The 23,787-nt window shown below is 43.6% G+C and overlaps 1 protein-coding gene across 1 annotated transcript in view; it reads right to left on the bottom strand.

The window, feature by feature from the left end:
- The window catches only part of PRKCE (protein kinase C epsilon), a 331,438-nt gene extending 309,694 nt beyond the window's left edge, over nucleotides 1–21,744 (bottom strand). The window contains exon 1 of the mRNA XM_066595547.1: nucleotides 20,982–21,744. Coding sequence (XP_066451644.1) covers nucleotides 20,982–21,329 — 348 coding nt within the window. The 5' untranslated portion in view covers nucleotides 21,330–21,744. The remainder of the gene's footprint in view (nucleotides 1–20,981) is intronic.
- Nucleotides 21,745–23,787: the final 2,043 nt, after the last annotated feature.

Raw genomic sequence — 23,787 nt, 5'->3', positions numbered from 1 at the left:
GATCCCTATTTTCAGGACCCCCCGAATCTTTTCGTCCGAGTAGTCAGTTACTCGAAAAAAGCGATGCTCGATTGCGAAATCGCCCTAAACGAGTACGTTCGCTCATCTCTAATTTCTAGGCTTATATTGTGTTCCAAGGCAATGCAGACTGGAGGACTGAAATCTTAGCAAATTCTATCAGGGTAAATTGACAGCTGCTCCCCTAGCCTGCTCTTGTTGTGAATGTGCATTCATTGCCTTTCTTCTGAGCTATTTCACAGGGCTATATCACAATGCCATAGGATCAGCAAGACAGAGAAAGCTACTGTTACAGAGGGCTACAATTCACTGTGGGTGGATTTTCTGCTTTTATTAGCAGTAAGTGGAAAGAAAAATGGACCGGCAGCTACTTAGAGAGAACAGAAAGATAGCTGTGTAGTATTAAGTAGACGTGATTATGCTACACAGCCTCTAAAAGAGAAAAGGGGATGAGGAACTGAGCTTGTATGCATTTTATGAGAGAGACCATCTGATCAGTACTGGGAACTACGCCATAAACTTGAATGTAAGAGAGCCTCAAAACCAAGTATGATGCTTTCTAAATGCATGACAAAGAAAACTCAATACAAAAAAACCATGCATCATTTTGTTTCTGCAGGGTTTTAGTAAGATGGGTGTATTGATTTTTTAAGGCAAAAAAGGTTTTCATAGCCTTTGCATAACCTCTTTAGGCCAGTTTCACATGGCTAAGAAAATCACATGCGATTTCTGCGATGCGAGATGCACAAATCTCGCACGAATATGAATCATATTCTTTTGAATGAGCTCATGCACATGAGCAATTTTTTTTTCTGCATGTCGCAGCATATTCTATTTTTGTTTTCAATGGGGCCGACACAGCATCACACCTCATGCTTGGTGAACTCAACGGTGATGCAAGGTTTCCCATTAAAAAACTTCCCCGAATTGATGGAAGATGTTTTTGAAGCGCCAGGAAATCGTACATTGGCGAGCGTGATATTGGGCCGTGTGAAATTAGCCTTAAGGGGTTAATTGCACCCTTCAGCCACATAACCCAAGGGAGGCACGAACATCAATCCACATAAATACGAGCTCATACTTTCGGTTTTACAAACCAAAGACAATAGCATATTGAAAAAAGCCTATTTAACCACGGCCCAATTATAGGGTATTTATCCACACAATGTCCGCCGCAGACGAGCAGCCACTACAAAGTGTCTGTGGAGTGTCGCGGGGCGTTATTTTATGGTTACATAACAATCCTAATCAAATTAGAAGTTTAACTATTTGGAAAGCAAATGTTCATGCAGAAAAGCTAAAACCATGAATGGCGCTCTTGTTCTCTAGGAGGAAGGAGACTACTAAACCTTTGTGCAGTAGGCCGGCATGTAAATGATGACTTCTGACAGTGGCGGGTACAGCTGGCATGTCTTCTTAGTGTAGGCCGAGTGATTTCCAAAGTGTTGTACATCTACTGTCATAGCAAACACTTCATCGCCGATCACTAGTCATCGGATATGAGTAGACGGTGTATGAGCTTATTCTTCTCAGTACTAAATAGTTGGTCCTGACTCCACTGCAGTATGGTATGGTTCCATGCCGATATGAACCGCATGTGTTCGAAACCCCGGCCATCCGCAACAGTCAAATGGCAGAAGATTTTGCGAGTAAAAGGACAGTAATACTGGAAAAATCTTCCAGCCATTGGCCACTTCAGGTGGATGGGGTTTTGGCAGCATGTGGTTTATGCAGTGTGGAACCATAAATTTTATAGGGTTGTCCCGTTATAAACTATTGATAGCCTATCCTTAGGACAGGTTATCAATAGAAGATTGGCAAGGGTCCAATGCCTGGGACTCTTGCCAATCACCTGTAAGCTGGGCCTTTGTGCTCATGCATAGGAAGCAGACAGCTCTGTTCACACTGCAGTGGCCAGGCTTGGTATTGTAGGCAAAGTTCCCATTCAATTTAATGACAGTTGTGCCTGCAATACCAAGCCTGCCCACTGCAATAAGAACGGAGCTGTCTGCTTCCTGCAGAAATCAGAGCAGTGCACAAACACACTGGGCTGGTGAACAACTGATCGGAAGGGCTCCTAGGTCTGGGCTACTGGAGGCAGACCTTACTGATTTACTATTGATGGCCTATACTGTAGACAATCACCAGACCGCCTTCCTTAGCTGCATTTTTTCAGCGAAGTCGGCCTTCTCAGCCTCCTGTGACATGTATGACGTAGTTGGCGTCATTCACACATCTTGCTCAAATCTTGCGCCTGTGCTGCGTGGGAGGCTCCAGATGCACGCACAGATAAGCCATCCTATTTGTTGGCGTTTGAATAGCTTGTCTTCACATTCGCCAAAAGCCAACCGCACAGCGCCGGTGCAAGATTTCAATGAGATGCATGGATGACATCAACTATGTGAAAGAAGGGGGTCTTTACTGTAAGAGCAGTGAGACTATGGAACTCTCTGCCTGAGCACATGGTAATAGTGAATTTGATAAAAGAGTACAAGAGGGTCCTGCATGCTTTTCTTGAGCGATACAATATCATATGTTATAATCATTAATACCTTCAGAAGGGTCAGTGATCCAGTGATTATTCCTGTTCACTTCAATGCCTGTAAATCACTAATCAGAGAAGATTACACCTGTGATCACTGGGGGTAACTGCACTGTAAACACTATCACTGTATAGAACTGGTACCTGAATATTTTATAGTGACTGTAGTCAATGGAAGCCAGCCGTCACGCTATACTTCCGCTGTCAGCACAAGGAGGTATCGCGTGAATATGCGTCCCAGCCTACCGCCGGCTGCGTCATGCGCTGTACTGCGCATGTGTGTTGGCGAGTCAGGTGGAATGTGCACAGCGGATCCGGGAGGTAAGTATGGGGTCTTTGGGGGGGCGCCGTGACGGATTCCGCTGTCAGAGTCTGTCACGGCTATGGGTATTAGCCCAATCAGAATCTGCTTGCACTCAGATACAGTCATATGAACTATGGATACACAATTAACTGTAAGGTTCACATACTGATACAATGTAACAAAACACAAATCCCAAGACCGAGAAGTTCCATCAGACACCTGAAGCTTGGCTGGTAGAAGAGGCCTGTTATTCTCATACCCTGGAGTGCCGGTGGCTGATTCCATCTGGCGTTACGCAGCTCGCCATCTGCCCCAGCACACCGCATGTGATCGGTGACAGCACTAATGATAAGAAAGGAGTCACACAGCGGAGTGACTAATTTCAATGGCCAGAATGTATGCATGGGCTCAGCAATTGTGACTGCAGAGAACAGTTTGTCTTTGAAATCTAAAATTGAACACACTCTGAGGGGGAGGGCAATTATTATATTGAAGAAGGCTTGTAGAAAGCGCAAATCTGAGGCTGGGATTAAAAGGAATAACAATAAAGTATATGGAGCAGAGGAAGGCAATCTGCAGTTCTGCAGCTGGCGTGGCAATCCCACCAGTTGGCAGAATAAACTGGGTTGTATTCGTTGCAAAGTATCATTTTATACAATTGCTGGGCTTAGATTAGATGGCAACCTGTGCAGAATTTTTTCCGTTCCAGCACCCCTTCATAAGAAGAAGACTATATATATTGTATTCTGCTTGTACAGAAAAAGGCAAGATAGCAGTACACAATATACAGCTAAGTCAATGAATACTGTACCAGAGCCAAGCTTGTAACATAGATACAGCACTAGAACCAAGCTCAGTACATGCATAGAATCCCAGGAAGGAAGTCATAACAAATACATTTTTGGAACCAAGCTCAGTATATAAATACAACACAAACCAACCTCAGGACATAGATACAAGACCACAACTAAACTCAGCATATAAATACAGCACTAGAACCAAGCTCAGTCCATAAGAATCCCAGAACAAGATAAATACAGCAGCAGAGCCAAGCTCATTACATAATTACAGCGCCAGAACCAAGCTCAGTCCATAAGAATCCCAGAACAAGATAACAAATACAGCAGCAGAGCCAAGCTCATTACATAATGACAGCACCAGAACCAAGCTCATTACATAAATATGGTAGCATAATTAAGTGACTGAGTCGTGGGGGCACACATAGCTCCTTAGAACATCAAAGAGGGGCAGACAAAGGAAGATATATGATTCATGTAGTTCCACAAGTCACTGCCACATGGAGGAAGAAGACCATCTGGTTGGGCAGACCTAAAATGGGTGATCGCCTCCAGCCTACATTTGCCTGGCGCCCGACACCCCACAAGTCATGCAACCAGATTGCTAACTGGCCATGATTTATACGCACACTCCACAACACATATAAAAATGACACTGCATGTTAAAGCAGCGCACTCCCAACGATACCTGGCATCAGCTTATCTCCTCAGAGAACAAAGTCATGATGTAGTCCTTCTTCCACCCAGTAGGGGACTGTGCACTTTACCCATACATATTAGATCTTACGTCAATCCAAGCAGATAAGTGGGTTCAGGCATCAGTAATCTAAATATTTACATATCATTAAAGCATACTTTGGGGCAAAATTCTGTTCTGGAACCGTAGGACTTGGGGAGGGGTATATTAACTGCACTCGTCCTTCTCGTCAGTCTTTCTTATCTACTGATGATCCGCGCATGAGTAAGGCGGAGGATGCGCATGCACACTACTGATCCATTAACGTCAATGACTGACTGCACCGCTGACTGCCGAGCACTCGTACTCCTCAATTTCCGGCGCTGTCATTAAAATTAATAGAGCAGCGGTACGCATGCATGACCTACGGGGATCATTGAGACCCTCGTTCTCGAAATCAGTGGGAATCCCTCACTGCTATAGAGTTACTCCCTGTCCTGTAGATATGCAGGACAACATTAAGTCTTGGTATATCCCCTGTCATCAGGTTCATGCTGCCCAAACCACAGGTAGTATGAACCCGGGATTGGTAGGTCTATTGCTTCCGTGTACGTTTTATTCTGCAATGCTGCGGCGTTTCAGAAAAAACTTGAAAAAACTCTGGACCGGCGCTCCGAGTCATAGAGGTGGGCCGCAACAGCCTCTCCTCGCCTACTACATGCAGATGACAGCTGTCAGTTTATATGCTGCGGGTGGGGAGAAGCCAGAGCAGCTCGCCTCTGTGTCTCGGAGCTCCGTTCTGAGTCAAAATGCAAAATATAATTTTTTTGAAATGCCACAGTGTTTCAGAATAAGACTTACAGGGGGCAATAGATAGACCCATCCCGGGTTCATACTGCCTGTGGGTTGGGCAGCATGAACCTGTTGAGAGATTCTCTTCAAGATCTATGCTATGATAGGTTGTCTTCACATAGGGGGTTCCGGTTTTCTGCTCCTTTCGGGGAGCAGGAAAGGGGAATCCAGGTGGCTGAGCCGCATGGTCTTAGGAAGGAACCGAACAGACCCCATTGACTATAATGGGGTCCTTTTGGTTTCCGCTCAGCTATCTTACTTTTAGCCAGGAGGCAAAGTGTAAAAAAAAAAAGTAGCATTTTTTTTCCGGCATTTTTGCCGGATCGCAACGGAACCTCCAATGCAGATGTGAACCCCCCCTTAATGTATCAGCCAATCCGTGATCCGTCATATATTATATAGGGGGCGCCGTGAAAATACCTGAGCTCATCCTTGTTCAGCAGCAATCACTGCTATTTATTGAACCCATTGATCTTTCTGCCTTCATATAATAAAAGGTAATGGATGGTTAGGGAAGTAAAGCGCCATAAAGCAATAAACCTGATGAGTCCGGATTACTCCCCAGCTAGTGTACATACAGATAAACGATAACGTTTTTGTTTGACTACTTAGAATTAGTGCGAGGATTTAAAAATACAATCAATGCCACGAGGAAGGATAAACTACTGTGCAACAGAAATACACAGACCTGACGGGTTAGAATAGCGCCGGCTACAAAAACATCTTAAGATCGACTCTGCGCAGGTTGGAAGTCGAATTCCCATCCCCAAGACACAAAACGTTTATGGAAATGCATATCAAAAGCTCCGTAGAATTTATAGTGGAAAAATCAACATAAAGTTATCAGCCCATTGTGCATCTGCAGAGTTCACCGGGATTATAGAATGATCCCAGATAAAACAAATGTATTAGCTTTTAGGTGAGCTCTGCCAAAAGCAAGGGACAAGTATTATCCGCAAAGTCCTTCAGGACCGCGCTCTGCCGTCCGTGGCCCAAATCCGGAAAAGCACACAGGAATACAAACCCATCTGTCGATCTTGATACTTGTGGGGCTCTGCATCTTCCAGATATAGGTATCCTATACGCTATTAGCGCGGATGCATTTATATCCATTGTGCTTCGTTGCATCATTAGTGCTTTTGACTACTATGATGCTATTTAAATGGCTGCTTAACCCCTTCCAATCCACTGTCTGACGTCTGAAGACATTATGATTTAAGGCTGTACAGCTCCGATGCTGGAAGACGTCCGTCGGGGTTCCCTTACTGTATATTGCCAGCCTCTCTGCTGTCGGAGCCTATCCAACGTGTCACCTCATGCAGTACTGGCTTTAGTCAGCAGATAGCGCCGTTGTATAACGGAAGAAAAAGAGTAAGCCCCCTAGGAAAACCAGGATACAAATAGGATTGGAAACGGTTAATCTAACGAGTTTCAGATGTGATCTTTTTCTCGCAGAATTGCGCGGTTTTTCCCACCTCCGCCTGCGCATTGTGCGCACAGCTGTGCACCACAGCATAGACAACTATAGGGAACTTTGGTGCACAACTTCTACAGGGACCTGTTTGTGCACAAAAGTAGAGCATGCCGAACGTGCGCGCAAAAAAAAAAAAAGAACCTGCTTTATTCTTGCGCGCATTTGCACACAAAGCATACCTATACAAGTCTATCGGAGGTACACAAATGCACACGCAATATTGCATGAAACTCTGCGCAATTCCGTGAAAGGAAGAGCACATCTGAACACCTCATTAGGCTAAATAGCCATTTAAATTGTGGGATGGGTGTGCGCAAAAAAACCCTGCCGGCACAAAAAGTACATTAAAATACGCCATAGTGTAAATACGTTGCGCCGGGGCACGTGCAAATGCGAATATACATGTGTGAAGCCGTCCTAACTTCAATAGGTTGATGTTTGTGATATAAGGCACCCCTGTGCGGTAGATATGTAGAACTTTGACTTCCCCGGTTGGTTTTATCGTGGCTTTTTAAATAGTTTTTTTTTTAAGCACTAACAAATGGAAATAACGGTGTATTTGTATTTTTCCCTATTTTCTGGTGTTTTGTGACTTTTATGTAGGCGCCTACATTGCATCATAGGGAAATAACATTGGCGGTAGTCCTACTGGTCCTTCCAGGGTTACCAGCAATGACCTCAGAGAGATCACAACCCGGCTTTGGTAAGTGTCTGAAAGTCATGTGACTATTAGATTATGATAAGGGATCTAAGCAGTGACGCAGGGCGATTAACCCATCAGCTGCTGCGGATTTCTTTGATTGTCATTGGATGTTAGTATAAGGCAACACATTCAACCTGAAATCATATAAATTAGTAGGCAACAAGATTGTTAGTGCAGGACCAGTAAAAAGGAAGAAATACTGGGGAGTTGCCAAAACCGCCATCAAATAAGGTAAAGCTTCACCCAAATTTACTGGAAACATGGCGTCCGACCTATTCTCTATCACTCTATTTTGACCCCAGAATACAGAGAATTGGCGCATCCTTCGGAGCCAGTCATAAGATATCATGAAGCTTCCATATAGTCATCTCTGCAGCAGTAGACTCAAATGAAGGGCACAGTGAGCCTGAGAAATTGGAGATAACTGCCGATATCTCATAGCCCTATAACCAATGTGGTATCTATACGGTCAGGTTCGTTGAGCAGCAAGTGACGATGACACCAGAGGAGATGAGGTCTACGTGATCTGAAGTTCATAGTGTATAGAAAACAGAGTGTGTCCAAAGACGGGCAACAAAAATGGTGGAAGGTCTCAAGAACAAAACTTATCTGGAAAGATTTATGGGGTTGTCTGAGTTATTTCATATAGTTTTGGCCCACGTTCCTAAAAGAATATAAAATAAATGTACTTACTGTAGCACTGGACCACCGAAACACCGCAGCATCTGACAAGTGACGTCAACAGGCGAGAAGACCCGGTGACGTCCTGTAAACTTGCCATGTTGGTTTCTAATGTAGAAGCAGGTTTATAGGAGGTCATCATTGACGTCCCTGTAGGGCTTTCTATTGGATGAATCACATGCAAGTTCTCGAGGACAACATCTTAGATCAATCCCATCTCACTGATGAACTTACTTCACAACCGTTACAATTTAAGCCGAAGGGTTACTGTATATTTCGGGAGAGGAGCTGCAACACTATAACGAAGCCCACATTGCATTTGTTATGAGACTCTGTTTCCACTTGGTGCTCTTATGGTCCTGATTCCTGGACTGCAAATCATTATTGTGACGAGAGTATGAATACCACACACTAACCATATTGCCTCTCGGAGTTTATAATACGCCTGCAGAAAAGGTCAGAACTACAGGTCCTTACACACCAGAGAGAGCTGCCAACTATCTTATGTGTAGGGGGCTTCCCAACTCTTACCCAACAGGTTATGTTAGTAGAAAGAAGGATTGGGCATGTTGAATTTCAACACCCAACACTTTTGTTCTCAGGTGATATCAACTATTGTCAGAGGTGTCTAAGGGTCGTTCTAGACGAGCCGATTATCGTTTGATAAGCAAACAAGTGAGCAGCCTGGTTAGAGAGGCAGATAGATCGTTGGCTCGTTCAACAAGAATCATTCAAAATTGTTCGGTCTTTCACGTCCCCTGGATAAGTGAAGGGGAACAACTGAACAGGCGCTGTTTAAAATGAATGATAATTGAATGAGCCAACGATGATTTTCACGCCGGCATAAAATGAATGACGAGCAAAGTCTATAGGCACCATAACGCTGCCTGCTATCGGCTAGTAGGGGTTAGAGATCTTTCTAGTCCCTGGAGTGTGTAATTATTCTCATCCAATCAGTGTCTGCATAACATGCTTGTACTCTACTATGGAGGAATGACAGATCCAAATGGAACATTTTAGGGCTTCTTCAGACGGACGTATTTGCACATGTTTTTGCGCACGTAAAATACTTGTGTGCATAACACAGAGACTTGAACCCATTGATTTCAATGGATTCGTTCCCATGAACGTGAGATGCGCACGTAAAAAGGAGAACCTTCTCTATTTTCCTGCGTATTTGTGCACCAAAAGCCCCATAGAAGTCTATGAGAGGCGCGCAAATACGCCGTCAATACCTGCACAATACGCTATGCAAAACCGCGGGGGAAAAAAAACATATCTGGACTTCATTAGGCTAATTAACCTTTTAAATCAGGGAGGAGTAGATGCTGCAGAAATTTCTGTGACTGTCCCAATCATCTGAATACGGCTAGGAAACATCCCGGTTTAGCGCAGAAACAACGCAATTCAGGCGTGCGGACTGGAGATTCAGCATGGAAATTTCTGCAAGAAAATCTGCTTTCCCAGACCGAGTTCTCCAGAAAAACACCATGTTTCTAGTAGGATTTTTCTAGACTCCGGCCAGCTGTTACCTCAGAGGTAGTATGAAAGGTCCTACAAATGGTGCATGGCGGGGATTTTTTTGTGTTTTTTTTTTTTCTTGCAGAATTTTTGTAAGGCTGCAGGTTTGGTGTTTTTTTGGTGCTTTTGCAAAAAGCATAAAAAGAACAAAAAATAAAAAATTGCGCTACCAAAAAAATGAGGGAAACCTAACTGAATGATCTAAAAGACTCGGTAATCAGCAGCAATCCCCACGGGTCCATTTACGGATCATTACAGCTACTAGAAATGCAGGAAGAGAGACGCTCCTGCGCAAATCTACAGTCACATCAGTGCAAACATTCAGGATTTTATTCCAAACATGGGGCAGAAATGTCCCGCAGCGGCCGCCCGGCTCGCACTGCGCTGCGTAATTAGTCATATGCAATTCCTGAACTGCAGGGAAGTAAATCCATGACCCGTGGGCGTCTCGCAGAGCAAACAAACGCGACCGACTTTACATTTCCGAGCAGTAAACAGTCCTACAAATAAAACAAATACATTAGCGGATAACCGCCAGTAGGAACGTAAATGGAGAATGGCGGCATCCTACGTACTGACACGCAGGGAACCTTCAAAGTGGCCGCTACATCCGTGGAAGAACTGGTTAGTCCGTGGGCGGTCATTGTGGCGTCGTCCGGGGTTTACATAGGACTGCAGGTCGCACAATAGGGACAATGTCATTACCAATAGAGCCCTGTGACGTCAGAACTCGATGTCTCCAAGGCCCCCTTTACACGGGCGTATTTGGGCGTGAGTGCACGCAATGTGCGGTGAATAGAAATAGCTTTGTTCACATAAGTGTAATTTGCGCACGTAATTCGGTCACCAAAAAAAATACGCAGCGCGGTTCATTTTCCTGAGAAGCGAAATAGAATATATGAAACTATTTGGGCTAATTAGCCATTTCAATGAATGGGGCCGTAGCTGCGATTTTCAATTACGCACGCAAATGTACAAGAAGTACGGTCGAAACCACACGTGCAAATATACAACCATCGATGCACAAAAAGCAGCGCAAATGTGTGCACAAATACGCACTGCCTGAGAGCTCCTTTTGAATGAAGTGATACATATCAGCGATTTTTGTTTTCTCCTATTTTTTCGCGTTTCTCGGAACGCATCACACATCGTTTCCGATGGGACAGTGAAACACGTCGCATGCAGTACGCTGTGCGCGTGAGTGCCATGTGATGATACCCATTGGAATCAACGGGTAGCACTTGCCGATCCTCCGCGTGAAACAAGCGCCGGAGGATCGCAATTTCACTGAAGTGATGCGTTTTTGACCTCCCCGCAGGTAAAGCGCACGGTGACACGTTTCTCTCCCCGATATCACGCTCGCCCGTGTGATGATAGCCTCAGACAGTGGTGTGCGATGTATCTGGCTATAAACTAGGCCGTTTCTGCGGCATGTTGGCATATTTTATTGCACTTTTTACACCCGCAGGGCGTGGTTTTTTTTTTGCGCCCACAACCACGCTCGTATTTAGGCTAGCTTCACACAGGCGATCGCAATTTTGACGCAAGAAAATTGTGTCAAAATTGCGTCAGTGTTCCCGCTGGGTTTTTTTTTTTGAATAATTCTCGCATCGCATCGCTGCCGCCCGCAATAAAGCCACGCATTTTTTTACTGCAAAGGTCAATAGGAATTTCTAATGTTAAAATCGCATCGCATTGCAATACACGTTTGTTGTGATGCGATAAAAAGGAGGCTCCATAGGGAAACATGGGAGATGGAAAAAAAAATAAAAAAAATTGCACTTCGCAGAAACATAGAGCGTGACGCAATTTTTTGTTCTCTCAACATCAAATCAGTGAAAACATCGTAAATTAAAAGAAAACCATTGAAATCATTGGCTTCATATTCTGCTTTTTTACTGACTCTTGCATCAGGCGAAAATCGCACAATTTTCTCGCCTCTGTGAAACCGCCCTTAAATGGCTAATTAGCTTAATGAGCTCCGGATGTGTTCTTTTTTTTTTCTCCAGCAGAATTGCGCAGCGTATTGCACATCTTCTTGCGCATTTGCTTTCCCCCCCATAGACTTCTATGGGGAACTTTGGTGTGAAAATGCGCACAACATGCAGAAAATGTGAGCGATCCCACTGCAATCAATTGGTTCTATTCTCTGCGTATGGCATGCGCAAATTTTGCACACGCAAATTGGGAACTAATTACAGTAAATAGCCATTTAACTCGGCGCAACTCAGAGCAGCCAACGAAAAAAGTACAGTAATATGCGCAAAAATGCACGTGAAAGAGTGACGTGCACAGTGCAAGTACGTTGTGGAAACATTTTTGCGCATACACTCAGGGGAAGCCGCCATTAAAGTACTTTTTGCGTACACAAGGCTGGGTTTTTTCGCACAGTACAATACCACACTGTGATGGAAAATGCTGATGAGATCCAGATATGTTCATTTCCTCGTGGTTTTGTACTGTATTTCACGCACATCCCATCGCGTATTGTGCGCTCATTTGCACATTCCCCCATAGACTTCTATGGGGCCTTTGGTACAAAAATGCACACAAAATAGAGCAGGTTCTTTTTTTTTTGCGCGTGTGCAAAAAAATTAGATGTTAATAAGCCCCTTGAAAACAATAGGTTATACACGCTGCGTACGCACATGCAATTTTTATGTGCGCAAAAACACGTAACATCTCCTTCCATCTGTGCCCCCCCCCCCACCGTAGACTTCTATGGGAGTCCCTTGATACGTGAATGCACACCACATTTGCTCAGCATGCCTTACAAATTTTTTTTCATGGTAAGAAATAAAAAAAAAATCAATTTCCATTCATAGAAGGCTACGTAAAAGGTTAGCAGCCATGAGCGCCTGGCATTGGGTGGCCCAACGAAGGGCCAGCTGACAATCGCTTTTCAAGAAATTACAGTCCAATTGTTTCGACATGGGAAATTTCCAATGTCAACACTAACTTGGGTGTAAAATAAAGCTTTACAGCTCCCAGCTGACACTGAGCACTCAAACCCACAAACAGTGGTTTAGGTCACAGGAAGCTATAACCATGTTTTGTATTGTGGCTCAAAAGATTAGATTACACTGACCAAACCACAAGTGTGACAGGCTGCAGCAGCGCTGCGAGATGAGTCTGACGGCTTACTTTCAGTTCCACATTGCGGTACAGATTTTTCAGGACCCTTTTTTTTTTAATGTACTGCCAAAATATGAGGTCTATGCGCAGTGCGGCGGGCAACTCCCAGGTGTCAAAACAGTCCGTCAGCCTAAAAATGTACTAATCGCATCTCATTTTTGGCTTGGCTTTTTAAAGGGGACCTGTCTCCATTTTTCTGTAAATCAAACCAATCCCAGCGCTACAATAGCGTTGTCCCACTTTTTCCCCGCAAGGCCTTTGTAGTAAATTTTGATAAAAGCATACCTCTATAATCAAAGTTTTCAAAATCTCCCGTTTTGTATGTATTTGCAGTCAAAGAGTCCAGTGGGCGGGCCGGACCAGCTCCTCTAGCTGCATTTTTTCAGTAAAGTCCGCCTCCTCAGCCCCCTGTGATGTGGGTGACGCAACATAGTAGGTAAGGCCGAAAAAGGACATGCGTCCATCCAGTTCAGCCTATTACACCCCTCCCCCGCATCATGTTGATCCAGAGGAAGGTAAAAAAGAAATCAATGAGGTAGAAGCCAATTTTCCTCATTTGAGGGCAAAAAAAATTCCTTCCCAACTCCAACCTGGTGATCGGAATAATCCCCGGATCACCGACCCTTCTGAAGTAATTAATGTTATAAGATGTAATATTGTAACACTCGAGTAAGACATCCAGGCCCCTCTTGTACTCTTTTATCAAGTCCTCCATCACCATGTCCTCAGGCAGAGAGTTCTATAGTCTCACTGCTTTTACAGTAAAGAACCCCTTCTTTGACGTAGTTGATGTCATCCATGCATCTCGTTGAAATCTTGCACCGGCGCTGTGCGGTTGGCTCCTGGCGCATATGAAGACAAGCTATACAATTCTGCCAAGAAATAGGATGGGTTATCTGTGCATGCATCGGGAGCCTCGCAACGCAGCACAGGCGAAATGTGTGGATGACACCAACTACGTCATACATGTCACAGGATGCTGAGAAGGCCAACTTTGCTGAAAAAAATGCAGCTAGGGTAGGTGGTCCGGCTTGCCCACTGGACCGATAGTCTACATGATAGGCTATCAATAGTGGATCAGTAGGGTCTGCCCTTAGTACCCCAGACCTAGGAGCCCTGCTGATCAGCAGTTCACCAGACCAGTGTGTTTGTTTACTGATCTTATTTCTGCAGGAAGCAGACAGCTCTGTTCCTTTTGCAGTGGCCAGGCTTGGTATTGCAGGCACAACTCTCATTGAATTGCACATGGATAGAACACAGACACATCACAGTCAACAAGGTTCATACATGCTATATTTTGCCCAGACTGATGGTCCACGAAAAAAAATAACAGCATGACCTATTCTGCTCCATTTTCATAGATCAGAAATGCCCATTCAAGACCAAGCGGGCTCCTTCACACGGGCATATTTTCACGCACAGAATTTACACGTGCAATACACAGAGGACAGAACCTATTGATGTCAATGGGGCTCGTACACACGTCCATATTTAGCACACATGAAATAAATAGGACCCTCTATATTTTCCTACATATTTGTACATTAAGGGCCCAATAGAAGTCTATGAAAAGTGCGTAAGTTACGCTGAAGGATTCGCAAGTGCGCATACGCTTGTTTGAAGCCGCTCTAAATCAGGGTGTGTTTGTGTCCCGCGCACAAATGAACATGCCCTGCAGGCAGAAACAGTTCTGTAAATTATGCTGATACACGTGCAAAAAAAGACTCGTTCACGGCGCAAATATGTTGCGCTGAGGCACGCACAAATGCGCATGCGAAGGAGCAATGAGAGCGCAAAGAAACCCAGAGTGCACACGGATGGTAATTCTGTGCATTCTGTCTTTGAGCCGGCTATGCAGATTGAACCCACAACCTTCAGGTCATGAGCAAGAGCTTAGTACTGCATTTCTGCTGGCTTAGCACTCTACACCACAAGATGCTCTTAAAATAAGACCACTTTCACACACCGAAATCGGACACGCTCGTCTTAGGAATAAGGCAATGTTACACAGTGACTTGGTTGCTGCGATGGGGGTCATGCTACCAAAGACGGCTCTGCAGCACTGCGACATCGCACTACCATTGGACCCAATGGAGTTGCAGAGCAAATTGCCAAGACCATGACGTCACGGTTTTTCGAAATCAAAATGTCAGCGGCAGCAACCTGCGTCACCATTTATTTCAGCGGCACTGTTGCTGTTTTTTTTTTTGTTGAAATTCACCACCGGTTACCTCCTGTTTATTCAAAGTTGCGCCACTTTACCCGTTTTTTGGCCACCTATCACATAACACATTTATGACTGCACATCCACATCTCTGGACTTTCTTCTATTTAACGCTCCTTTATAAACGGAAGCGATGAGGCCATGCTACATCCTTCATATGAGAGAGACCATGGTGCTAATAGACCCCACCGACTTTCACTGGGGTTTATTAGGTTGTTGTGTCCTGAAAAAGCCTCCGACATAAATGTGATCAGAGCCTTAACCTGTCAAAAAATTCTAAAAATACGCCGCTGATGTTTTTCAATCCCTGCTCCCTTCACCTGATTGCCTATCAAACTCTGGAGGTCTCCTCTGTGTATTCCAGCCACTTCCCTACAGCGCAGCTGCCAGTCTGATACTTCTTAGGCATCACCTCAAGGTTGAGATATTTTACTTTCAGTTTCACATCTATCCCATGATTCTTCAGTACTGCATCAGTTAATGTTATACCATTTTTGCATGCAGGGCGTGACAGTTTAATCACCATTATCTTCTGTAATCACCTAAATAAGCTACAGCCCATAAGTATAAAATCAGGAGGATGAGCTGTGATCTCCTCTATTGTTTCTGTGTGCCAGAAGCTGCCTGATCATCATCAGTAACGGTGACAGGAGCGTCTCTGTTCCTGTCTAGGCAGTTTCTGTGGTAGGTGCATGTAACATCACCATACAAACGGAGAAATTGACTAGTATCAGACATCATAACCCCAAGTAGATCTGAGCTGGTCAGAACGGAGATCACATGACCCTCTGAGGAAAAAGAGACTGGAAGTTTCAGACATAAAGAAATAACTAACCAAGATAGTACTAGGCACTTATATATACTGGGGAGAGAGATACATCATGAATGAAAAAAAAATTATCCCCAGATTGGCCCTTTAATCTTTCATCTATTGTTCTACCTATCATCGGCCACTTACATGACTTGGCCCCCAGATGTGTCTTTCTGGCTTCTAAGGCATTTCATCCAGTAGTTTGCCTCTGCTATGTGTATGATACGTATAACATGCTGTGACGTGTCTATAGGAAAGTCTGCCTACAGCTAAAAATCAGGTATGGTGGGAATAGCAGTATAATGGCGCATCAAGTCACATTGAAGAGACCCTCTAAATGAGGAGAAGGGATTGACAAGCCTCTTCTATCTGCCTAAAGTATGAAAGTAATATAAGCAGAAAGGCGAATGAGCGTTCCCTAAATCAAATCTCATTATCAGCTATTAATCTTTCACTTTATGCCGAGCAATAATCAGGCAGACTGACTGCTCCGGCGCCTGGGAAATCTAGGTGTCAACCTCCTGGGAGTAGGAATGGCAGACATATTGATTTATAACACAGACTCTCTTTCTTCTTCTTGGGAGGGGGGGGGGGTCGTTAAACCTCTTCCTCTAATACCATCTGATAATATTAGATGCCTACAACAAAATATACCTAAATTGTAATTATTGATATCAGATAGAAGATAATGGAATAGAGATAGATAGATATGAGATAGATGATAGATAGATAGATAGATAGATAGATAGATAGATAGATAGATAGATAGATAGATATGAAATAGATAGATAGATAGATAGATAGGAGATAGATAGATAGATAGATAGATAGATAGATAGATAGATAGATAGATAGATAGATAGATAGATAGATAGGAGATAGGTAGATAGATATGAGATAGATAGATAGATAGATAGATAGATAGAAGATAGATAGATAGATAGATAGATAGATAGATAGATAGATATGAAATAGATAGATAGATAGATAGGAGATAGATAGATAGATAGATAGATAGATAGATAGATAGATAGGAGATAGGAGATAGGTAGATAGATATGAGATAGATAGATAGATAGATAGATAGATAGATAGATAGATAGATAGATAGATAGATAGATAGATAGATAGATATGAAATAGATAGATAGATATAGATAGATAGATAGATAGATAGATAGATAGATAGATAGATAGATAGGAGATAGATAGATAGATAGATAGATAGATAGATAGATAGATAGATAGATAGATAGATAGATAGATAGATAGATAGATAGATAGATAGATAGATAGATAGGAGATAGATAGGAGATAGATAGATAGATAGATAGATAGATAGATATGAAATAGATAGATAGATAGATATGAGATAGATAGATAGATAGATAGGTAGATATATATGAGATAGATAGATAGATAGATAGATAGATAGATAGATAGATAGATAGATAGATAGATAGATATGAGATAGATAGATAGGTAGATAGATATGAGATAGATAGATAGATATGAGATAGATAGATAGATAGATAGATAGATAGATAGATAGATATGAGATAGATAGAAAGATAGATATGAGATAGATAGATAGATATGAGATAGATAGATAGATAGGTAGATAGATAGATAGATAGATAGATAGGAGATAGATAGATAGCTGTGAGAGATAGATAGATAGATAGATAGATAGATAGGTAGATAGATATGAGATAGATAGATATGAGATAGATAGATAGAGATAGATAGATAGAGATGAGATAGATAGATAAATAGATGGATAGATATGAGATAGATAGATATGAGATAGATAGAACGTACAAATACAATGCAGGATACCGTGTTGTCCGTATAATACTGCGAACCAAAGATGTCGGATCCTTTCCTCGGACAATGTCCAGCTTATTACACAGTCGTGGCCCCATTGCCCTCCACACATCTTAAAGTTGCTGGCAGAAGAGCAATAGAGCAAAAGATCTGTCATTACTGCATAGAAGGATTTCCGTCCACAACCGGCCTGGGGAAAGCAAGCACCGGGGCCACCGCCTGACCCGTCGCTGGGCAGAACCGGTGGCCACCTCTCAACTTCTATCAAGTCTTTGATTTACTCAGGAAAATGCAATCTTTCACCAAAGCACAGTGATACTTTAGCATGCCAAGATGTTCTCCATCAGAAGATGCCTTCAGTCCTAGCCCACGTCATAGAAAACAGTCACTGGCAACCACAGGTCATCAATGCTTTATGGCAACCACTATAGGTCGCACAAGGGTTGTCACTCAGCTTTCCCAGGCTCCTGAGAAATCTTCCAAGTTATGCAGTAAAACCTCTCCCACTCCTGTATTACTGCAAAAACAGGGGCAAATTGGGTACCAAGCCCTATGCGATCCGTAATGGCAGGTGTGCTGGTGGCCACCCAGCTTTTTCCTAACACATATATTACCATTTATATCAACTTGACAGAAGAAGTCGACTGCGAGGCTCATTCACATGGGCGTATTCTGCGTCCATATTACATCCATAATTTGGACAGCCTAGAACACCATTGGTTTCCATTGGTGTATTCTACATGTGTTTTTCATGGGCTTCTGAAAAAAATTGCAGCATGTCCCATTCAAGTCTATTATGGGACCCCCCCCCCATAGTGAATACACATTACATGCGTATGCAGTGCGATTGTACTCATGAAGCCAGGTGGCAGGGTAAAAAAAGTGACATCAATTGGTCCTTCTTGAATTTTTTTTGAAATGCAATGGATAAACACACAAAAAATGCATAGGCACCAAACGTGCACATATACATGTAATGAGAACCGTGCATCGAAGCGGCATGCACCCGTGGGAATGGACCCTTACATTTATTTATTACCTATCTTTATACACAGGGCCAACATATTCCACGGACCAATGAAAAATGGCGACGGGAGGTAGAGGGTCGGGGGAGGAATATTTGGGGACAATATTGAGGACACCATCTAAACATCATTAGTCCTGTAATGATACATTGCATACATATATATATATATATATATATATATATATACACGATATACATATAAAATCAGGAAGCTGTTTAAATATTGGTAGCTGTCCATTTGCCACTTTCCACCGATGTCATTCATTTTCTTCCACTCTCGAACCTCTAGCACAAGCGCTCCATTTTTGTCTGTCACCCCTAAACCCTATTACTATGGTTAGAAATTAGATTTTTTTTTTGGTTCTTGCTGGTACAAGTTTTATATTCTTAGTCAACCTTGGGAGCCTCTGTGCGTACTTACATGGGCGACTGTGGAACTTGCACCCATATCGCACTTGTAAACCAGCATTTTTTTTATGCAATTGCGATGCGTTTTGTAAGAAAAACGCATCATATCACCGCACATATGATTTTCACGTGCGTTTACATGAAAATCACATGTTGTTCCAATAGCAAAAAAACGAATGAAAATCGCATTTCTATGCGAGTGCTATGCAATTTTTTTGACTCCCATAGGAAATAGTGGACGATTCTTCAACAGAATCGCCCAAAAATAGGACATGCATCTCAGACCATTGGCGTGGGTGAAAAAAATCACTCACGTAAATTAACCCTTTCAAATCAATTGGCTATTTTCCATGCCAGTTACCGTCATATCACAATCGGACAGAACACACATGGAAATACTGTTTATTTGAATACACCCTCGGAGTGTATTCACACGACCCATCTTCACATGCGCGTTCCGTCCCAACTGCAATATGGACAGAAGGCGCACATGAAAAGAACCCATTCATTTCAATCTGTTGATTGATGGTCTGAGATATAAAACTCGCAGCATGCCTTATTTATGGGTGATTCTTGTTCAAGAATCTCCCATTATTTCCTATGGGAGCTTGAAAGAAAAAAATCGCATTGCACTCGTGATTTATACCGTTTCAACTACTGGAGGCTCATGCAATTTGTTTTCACACGCGTGAAAATCCCATGTGCAGCGATGCATAAAAATGTGTTTTTCTCACCAAAATCACAGAACAGAATTAAAGTCTCAGGCTGTACGCACATGGGCTTTTGGGGGGGGATTTTTCATGCAATTTTTAATGCATTTTTTTGCATGCGTTAAAGAAAAAAAATCGCTTTATTGTTCTGTTTTTTTTTTTATTTATGGCTCCCATGATTACATGCTATTAAAAGGAATCGCACTTGCATCACGCAAGTGCAATTCGTTTTTTTTTTAAACGCACCCATAGGCTTGAATGGAAGTTTTTCATACAAATTTCGCACTAAAATAGGATTTTTTTTTTCACTCTGACTGTTCATCCAAGTATAAAAAAAAACTCATGCAGATATTCGCATTGAAATAAAGGTGTTCTGTTTGATTTCGGGCAGATTTTTTTCGGTACACACATCCGAATATCCCCCAAGGCTATATCCACACTGACATTTTAAACATTCCTCTGTTGCATTCACTCCGCACCTATGCCATCCGATATAAGGGGCACCGCACATTTAGGCATCTTGCACATGGACTGAAAAAAAGTTGCTTCCGAGATTCTTGTGCGCAACTCGGATCGGACAGCACATGGACATCCTACCTGTGTGCTGCCCGATTTACGGGACCCCCCACATGTACATTCGGAGGATCGGACAAGTATAGGACATGCTGTGATTTTTTTTTAATATTCGGACTAATCATCCAAGTAAAAAAAAAGCCCATTTGCATACACCGATTCAAATGAATGGGTTCTATTTCCGTCCAGTTTTCGGACAGAAGCATCCTCCATGGGCATACAATCCGATATCTTGCATTCGCCCATATGAATACACCCTCAGTCCAAATCCAACATGAGTTTCCACTTTGTCCACCTGTTTGCATCAGTTTTTTTCCATATATTCCCATTTTGTTTCTAGACCATAAATGGGAGAAACCTATGGCAAGGTGCGCCAAAAGCTGCCAGAATATGATGGCGATATACGGATAAATGCATAGATAGAATAAAAGGGCCCTCTAACATCCATAGTTGAGCAGTAGGCTGACCGGTACAGCCTAGGTACCCCCTGTTGCTCATCACCTCCCCCATGGATGGGATGTGTTGATCTCTGGGAGATGTGGAGTGTACAGAAGGAAGAGCGGGGATGTGTGGCCGTGTCATTCCACTCTGGAGGATTTCCTCCACACTCCAGCAGTAAAACAATAGCTTTCTGGTCATGTGTGAGAACATAAAGCGGCTTACTACAGCAGCAGCACCACCATGCATCATCTCTCTTACCCAATCCTCAAAGTGCCTGCTCCCATTCTGCAGCAGATCCTCGAACTGGATGGTGCAATTAGCCACAAAATCATCGTACCCTATGGGGGCATCATGAAAAACTGCCAGCTCTATCTTCCTGCCATTGCAGACATCCGTGGAGAAGTCATCATGCCATGCTGGGCTGTTGGTCTTCTGCTTGGTAGAGGTCTGCCCTATCCTGGAGTCATCCACATTGACTGCAATGTAAGGGTCCAGCAGGAAGGTTTGGGGTCTGGGTCCCACCGCATGTCTCAAGGACCAAGCTGTGGGCTTCAGGTTCACAGCTTCACAGATCCTAATCTTTAGCATGCCATTAAAGACCACCATGGCTAGTAAGGGTTAATCAAGAGCCGATCCACCTAAATCAATGGAGATCCAATGTGATCTGTTGCTCACTCCCACTCAATCCAGGGATTTCTAACGGAAAACAAGGAAAAGGGGGGGAGGAGGCGTCCTCTTCTTGCAGGCTGAGGCTCTGGAGATCCTCATGTAATCCCTGCTCCGGCCTGGTGAAGGGTGCTGTCCTTCTACCTACCGTCTGGGATCATCCATGCAGATGTGAGGCTGCAGCCAGAAGCGTCCTACAGAGAGAATGGAGCAGCCGCAGTCCTCAACTGAGTCCGCGCACAACACGCACGGCCAAGGAGCTCACATCCGCACCAGGACGGGGGTCGTGCTCACATCCCCAGGGACGGCTCCAGCTGCTCCCATGCAATATACATGAGCCTGGGCAGGGCTGGCAGGAGCTGTGGGCAGATTCCCTGGTGAAGGCTGGTGCTGCTGTAGCTGTTGGTGCTGCTGATGATTAGTAACACCCCCCCTTCTCCTCCCCTCTCCTTGTAATGCAGGAAATGCACAAAAGACGTCACAGTGTGTGTGCCTGGAAGTGTGTGAGTGTGTGTGAGGCTGCTGACACATCCAGGCAATGGAGGCTTCTCTGCAATCTTCTCATCATGCAGGGGGCTCAGGGTAGACAATAGCAGACTGTCTGCAGAAAAGGAAACAATATTGGCAGCGATCACAGCGATACAATTATGTAGAATGTTACTGCTGACTTGTTACACTGCATTGGTTCTAATGTAACAATAGTAGTCTGGGATATTAACCCCTTATGGGCTTTAAACCTGCGCATACATCTTTTTAAGGCAATGGGTTACATGATTACTGACAGCCAGGCTCCTGCTCTAACAGCCAGTTGCGGAGAAACCTCAGATCCTGGCAGATAAACCCCTTTAGATGCTACGATCAGCATGTAAGCGGATGATGGGGGTCCTTCTGTCACCCCATAGTGTTCTTGCAATGGGATCCCATGGCAGCTGGAAGGCTGACAAAGGCCACTAAGTCTGCCGGGTAATACAGCCTATTAGACCCCGTCTCCTGCAGAGTATAATAGGCTGCTGTCGTAGGCTTGGTAGAATGCACTACATAAGTAATGCAGTGTACTATCCTAGTGAGCGAACAATCTCATCTTCAAATCTCCTTCCAAGTGGTTTGCTTCCCATTAGCGATGTTTTCACCCATGTGATATTGCGAGAGCAAAAAATCGCGGCATGCTCTATCTTTCTGCGGTGTGCGTTTTTTCATCTCCCATGTTTTACTATGGAGCCTCCTTTTTATCGCATTGCAACAAACTTGCGATTTTAACAATAGAAAGTCCTATTGACTGCCACTAAAAATCGCGGGATAAAAACGTGTAAGAAAATTGCGATGATTTTGCGAGAAAAAGCCCCGTCGATCAAAAATTGTGGTAAAAAAAGACATGATTTTGCAGCGATTTTCTCACGGCAAAATAGCGATCGCTCGTGTAAAACTAGCCTTAGGGCGCCCACCCACTGGCGTTTGCGATTTTCGTGCGTGAAAAACGCAGTGTTTTCGGCGCGTTTTTGGCACGTTTTCCGCGCGTTTTTTGCGGCGTTTTTCGCGGGTTTTTCTGTTAATTTACATTGACATTCATGGGTGCATTAAGAGAAAAATAAGGACACATATGCAACTGACAGTTCCTATGTTAAAAATTGCAACGGACTGAAAAAAAACCCGCCAGTGGACAGGAGTACATTCAAAACTAATTGCTCTTGGGAAAAAACGCAAAACGCAAAGGAAAAAAAATCGCCAGTGGGTGGGCGCCCTAAGGGAGAAAAAGTTCAGTAACGTTTAATTTAAACAAAAAAATCAGTTAAGAACTCGGATAAACTCTTTTTAAATGCATAAAATGACAGAAGAAATGTTAAAAAAGCAACATATAATAGATATTAGCGTGTTTGTAATGACCCAGACAATGAAAATATGTTCTTATTTATTGCGCACGGTGAACACTTTAACAAGGATTTTAAAACTAATGCCAGAATTGCTATTTTTCTTTTGTTCACTTCCCCAAAAATGCAATGAAAAGCAATCCAAAAGTGGCATATACCCCAAAATAGTACCAAGAAAACTAAAACACCTCCCACAAAAAACAAGACCTCACCGCGCTCTGATACTGATCAAATCAAAATCTCATGGGTCTTAGAGTGGGTTCAGACGACCGTATATTGGCTCGGTTTTCATTCCGAGCCAATATACGGTGTCCTCATCTGCAGGGGGGGGGGGGCCTGGAAGAGCCAGGAGCAGGAACTGAGCTCCCGCCCCCTCTCCGCTCCTCTGCACTATTTGCAATAAAAGGAGGCGGGATGGGGGTGGGGCTAAGTTTTGAGAATTAGCCCCGCCTCCGTCCCGCCTTTCCCCATTGCAAATAGTGCAGAGGGGCGGAGAGGAGGCAGAGAGGGGGCGGGAGCTCAGTTCCTGCTCC

Source organism: Eleutherodactylus coqui, chromosome 3, assembly GCF_035609145.1.
Source record: "Eleutherodactylus coqui strain aEleCoq1 chromosome 3, aEleCoq1.hap1, whole genome shotgun sequence".
In the NCBI taxonomy this organism is placed as follows: domain Eukaryota; kingdom Metazoa; phylum Chordata; class Amphibia; order Anura; family Eleutherodactylidae; genus Eleutherodactylus; species Eleutherodactylus coqui.
The sequence above is the reverse complement of the archived record's forward strand: the minus strand, read 5'-3'. Positions and strand labels throughout refer to the sequence as shown.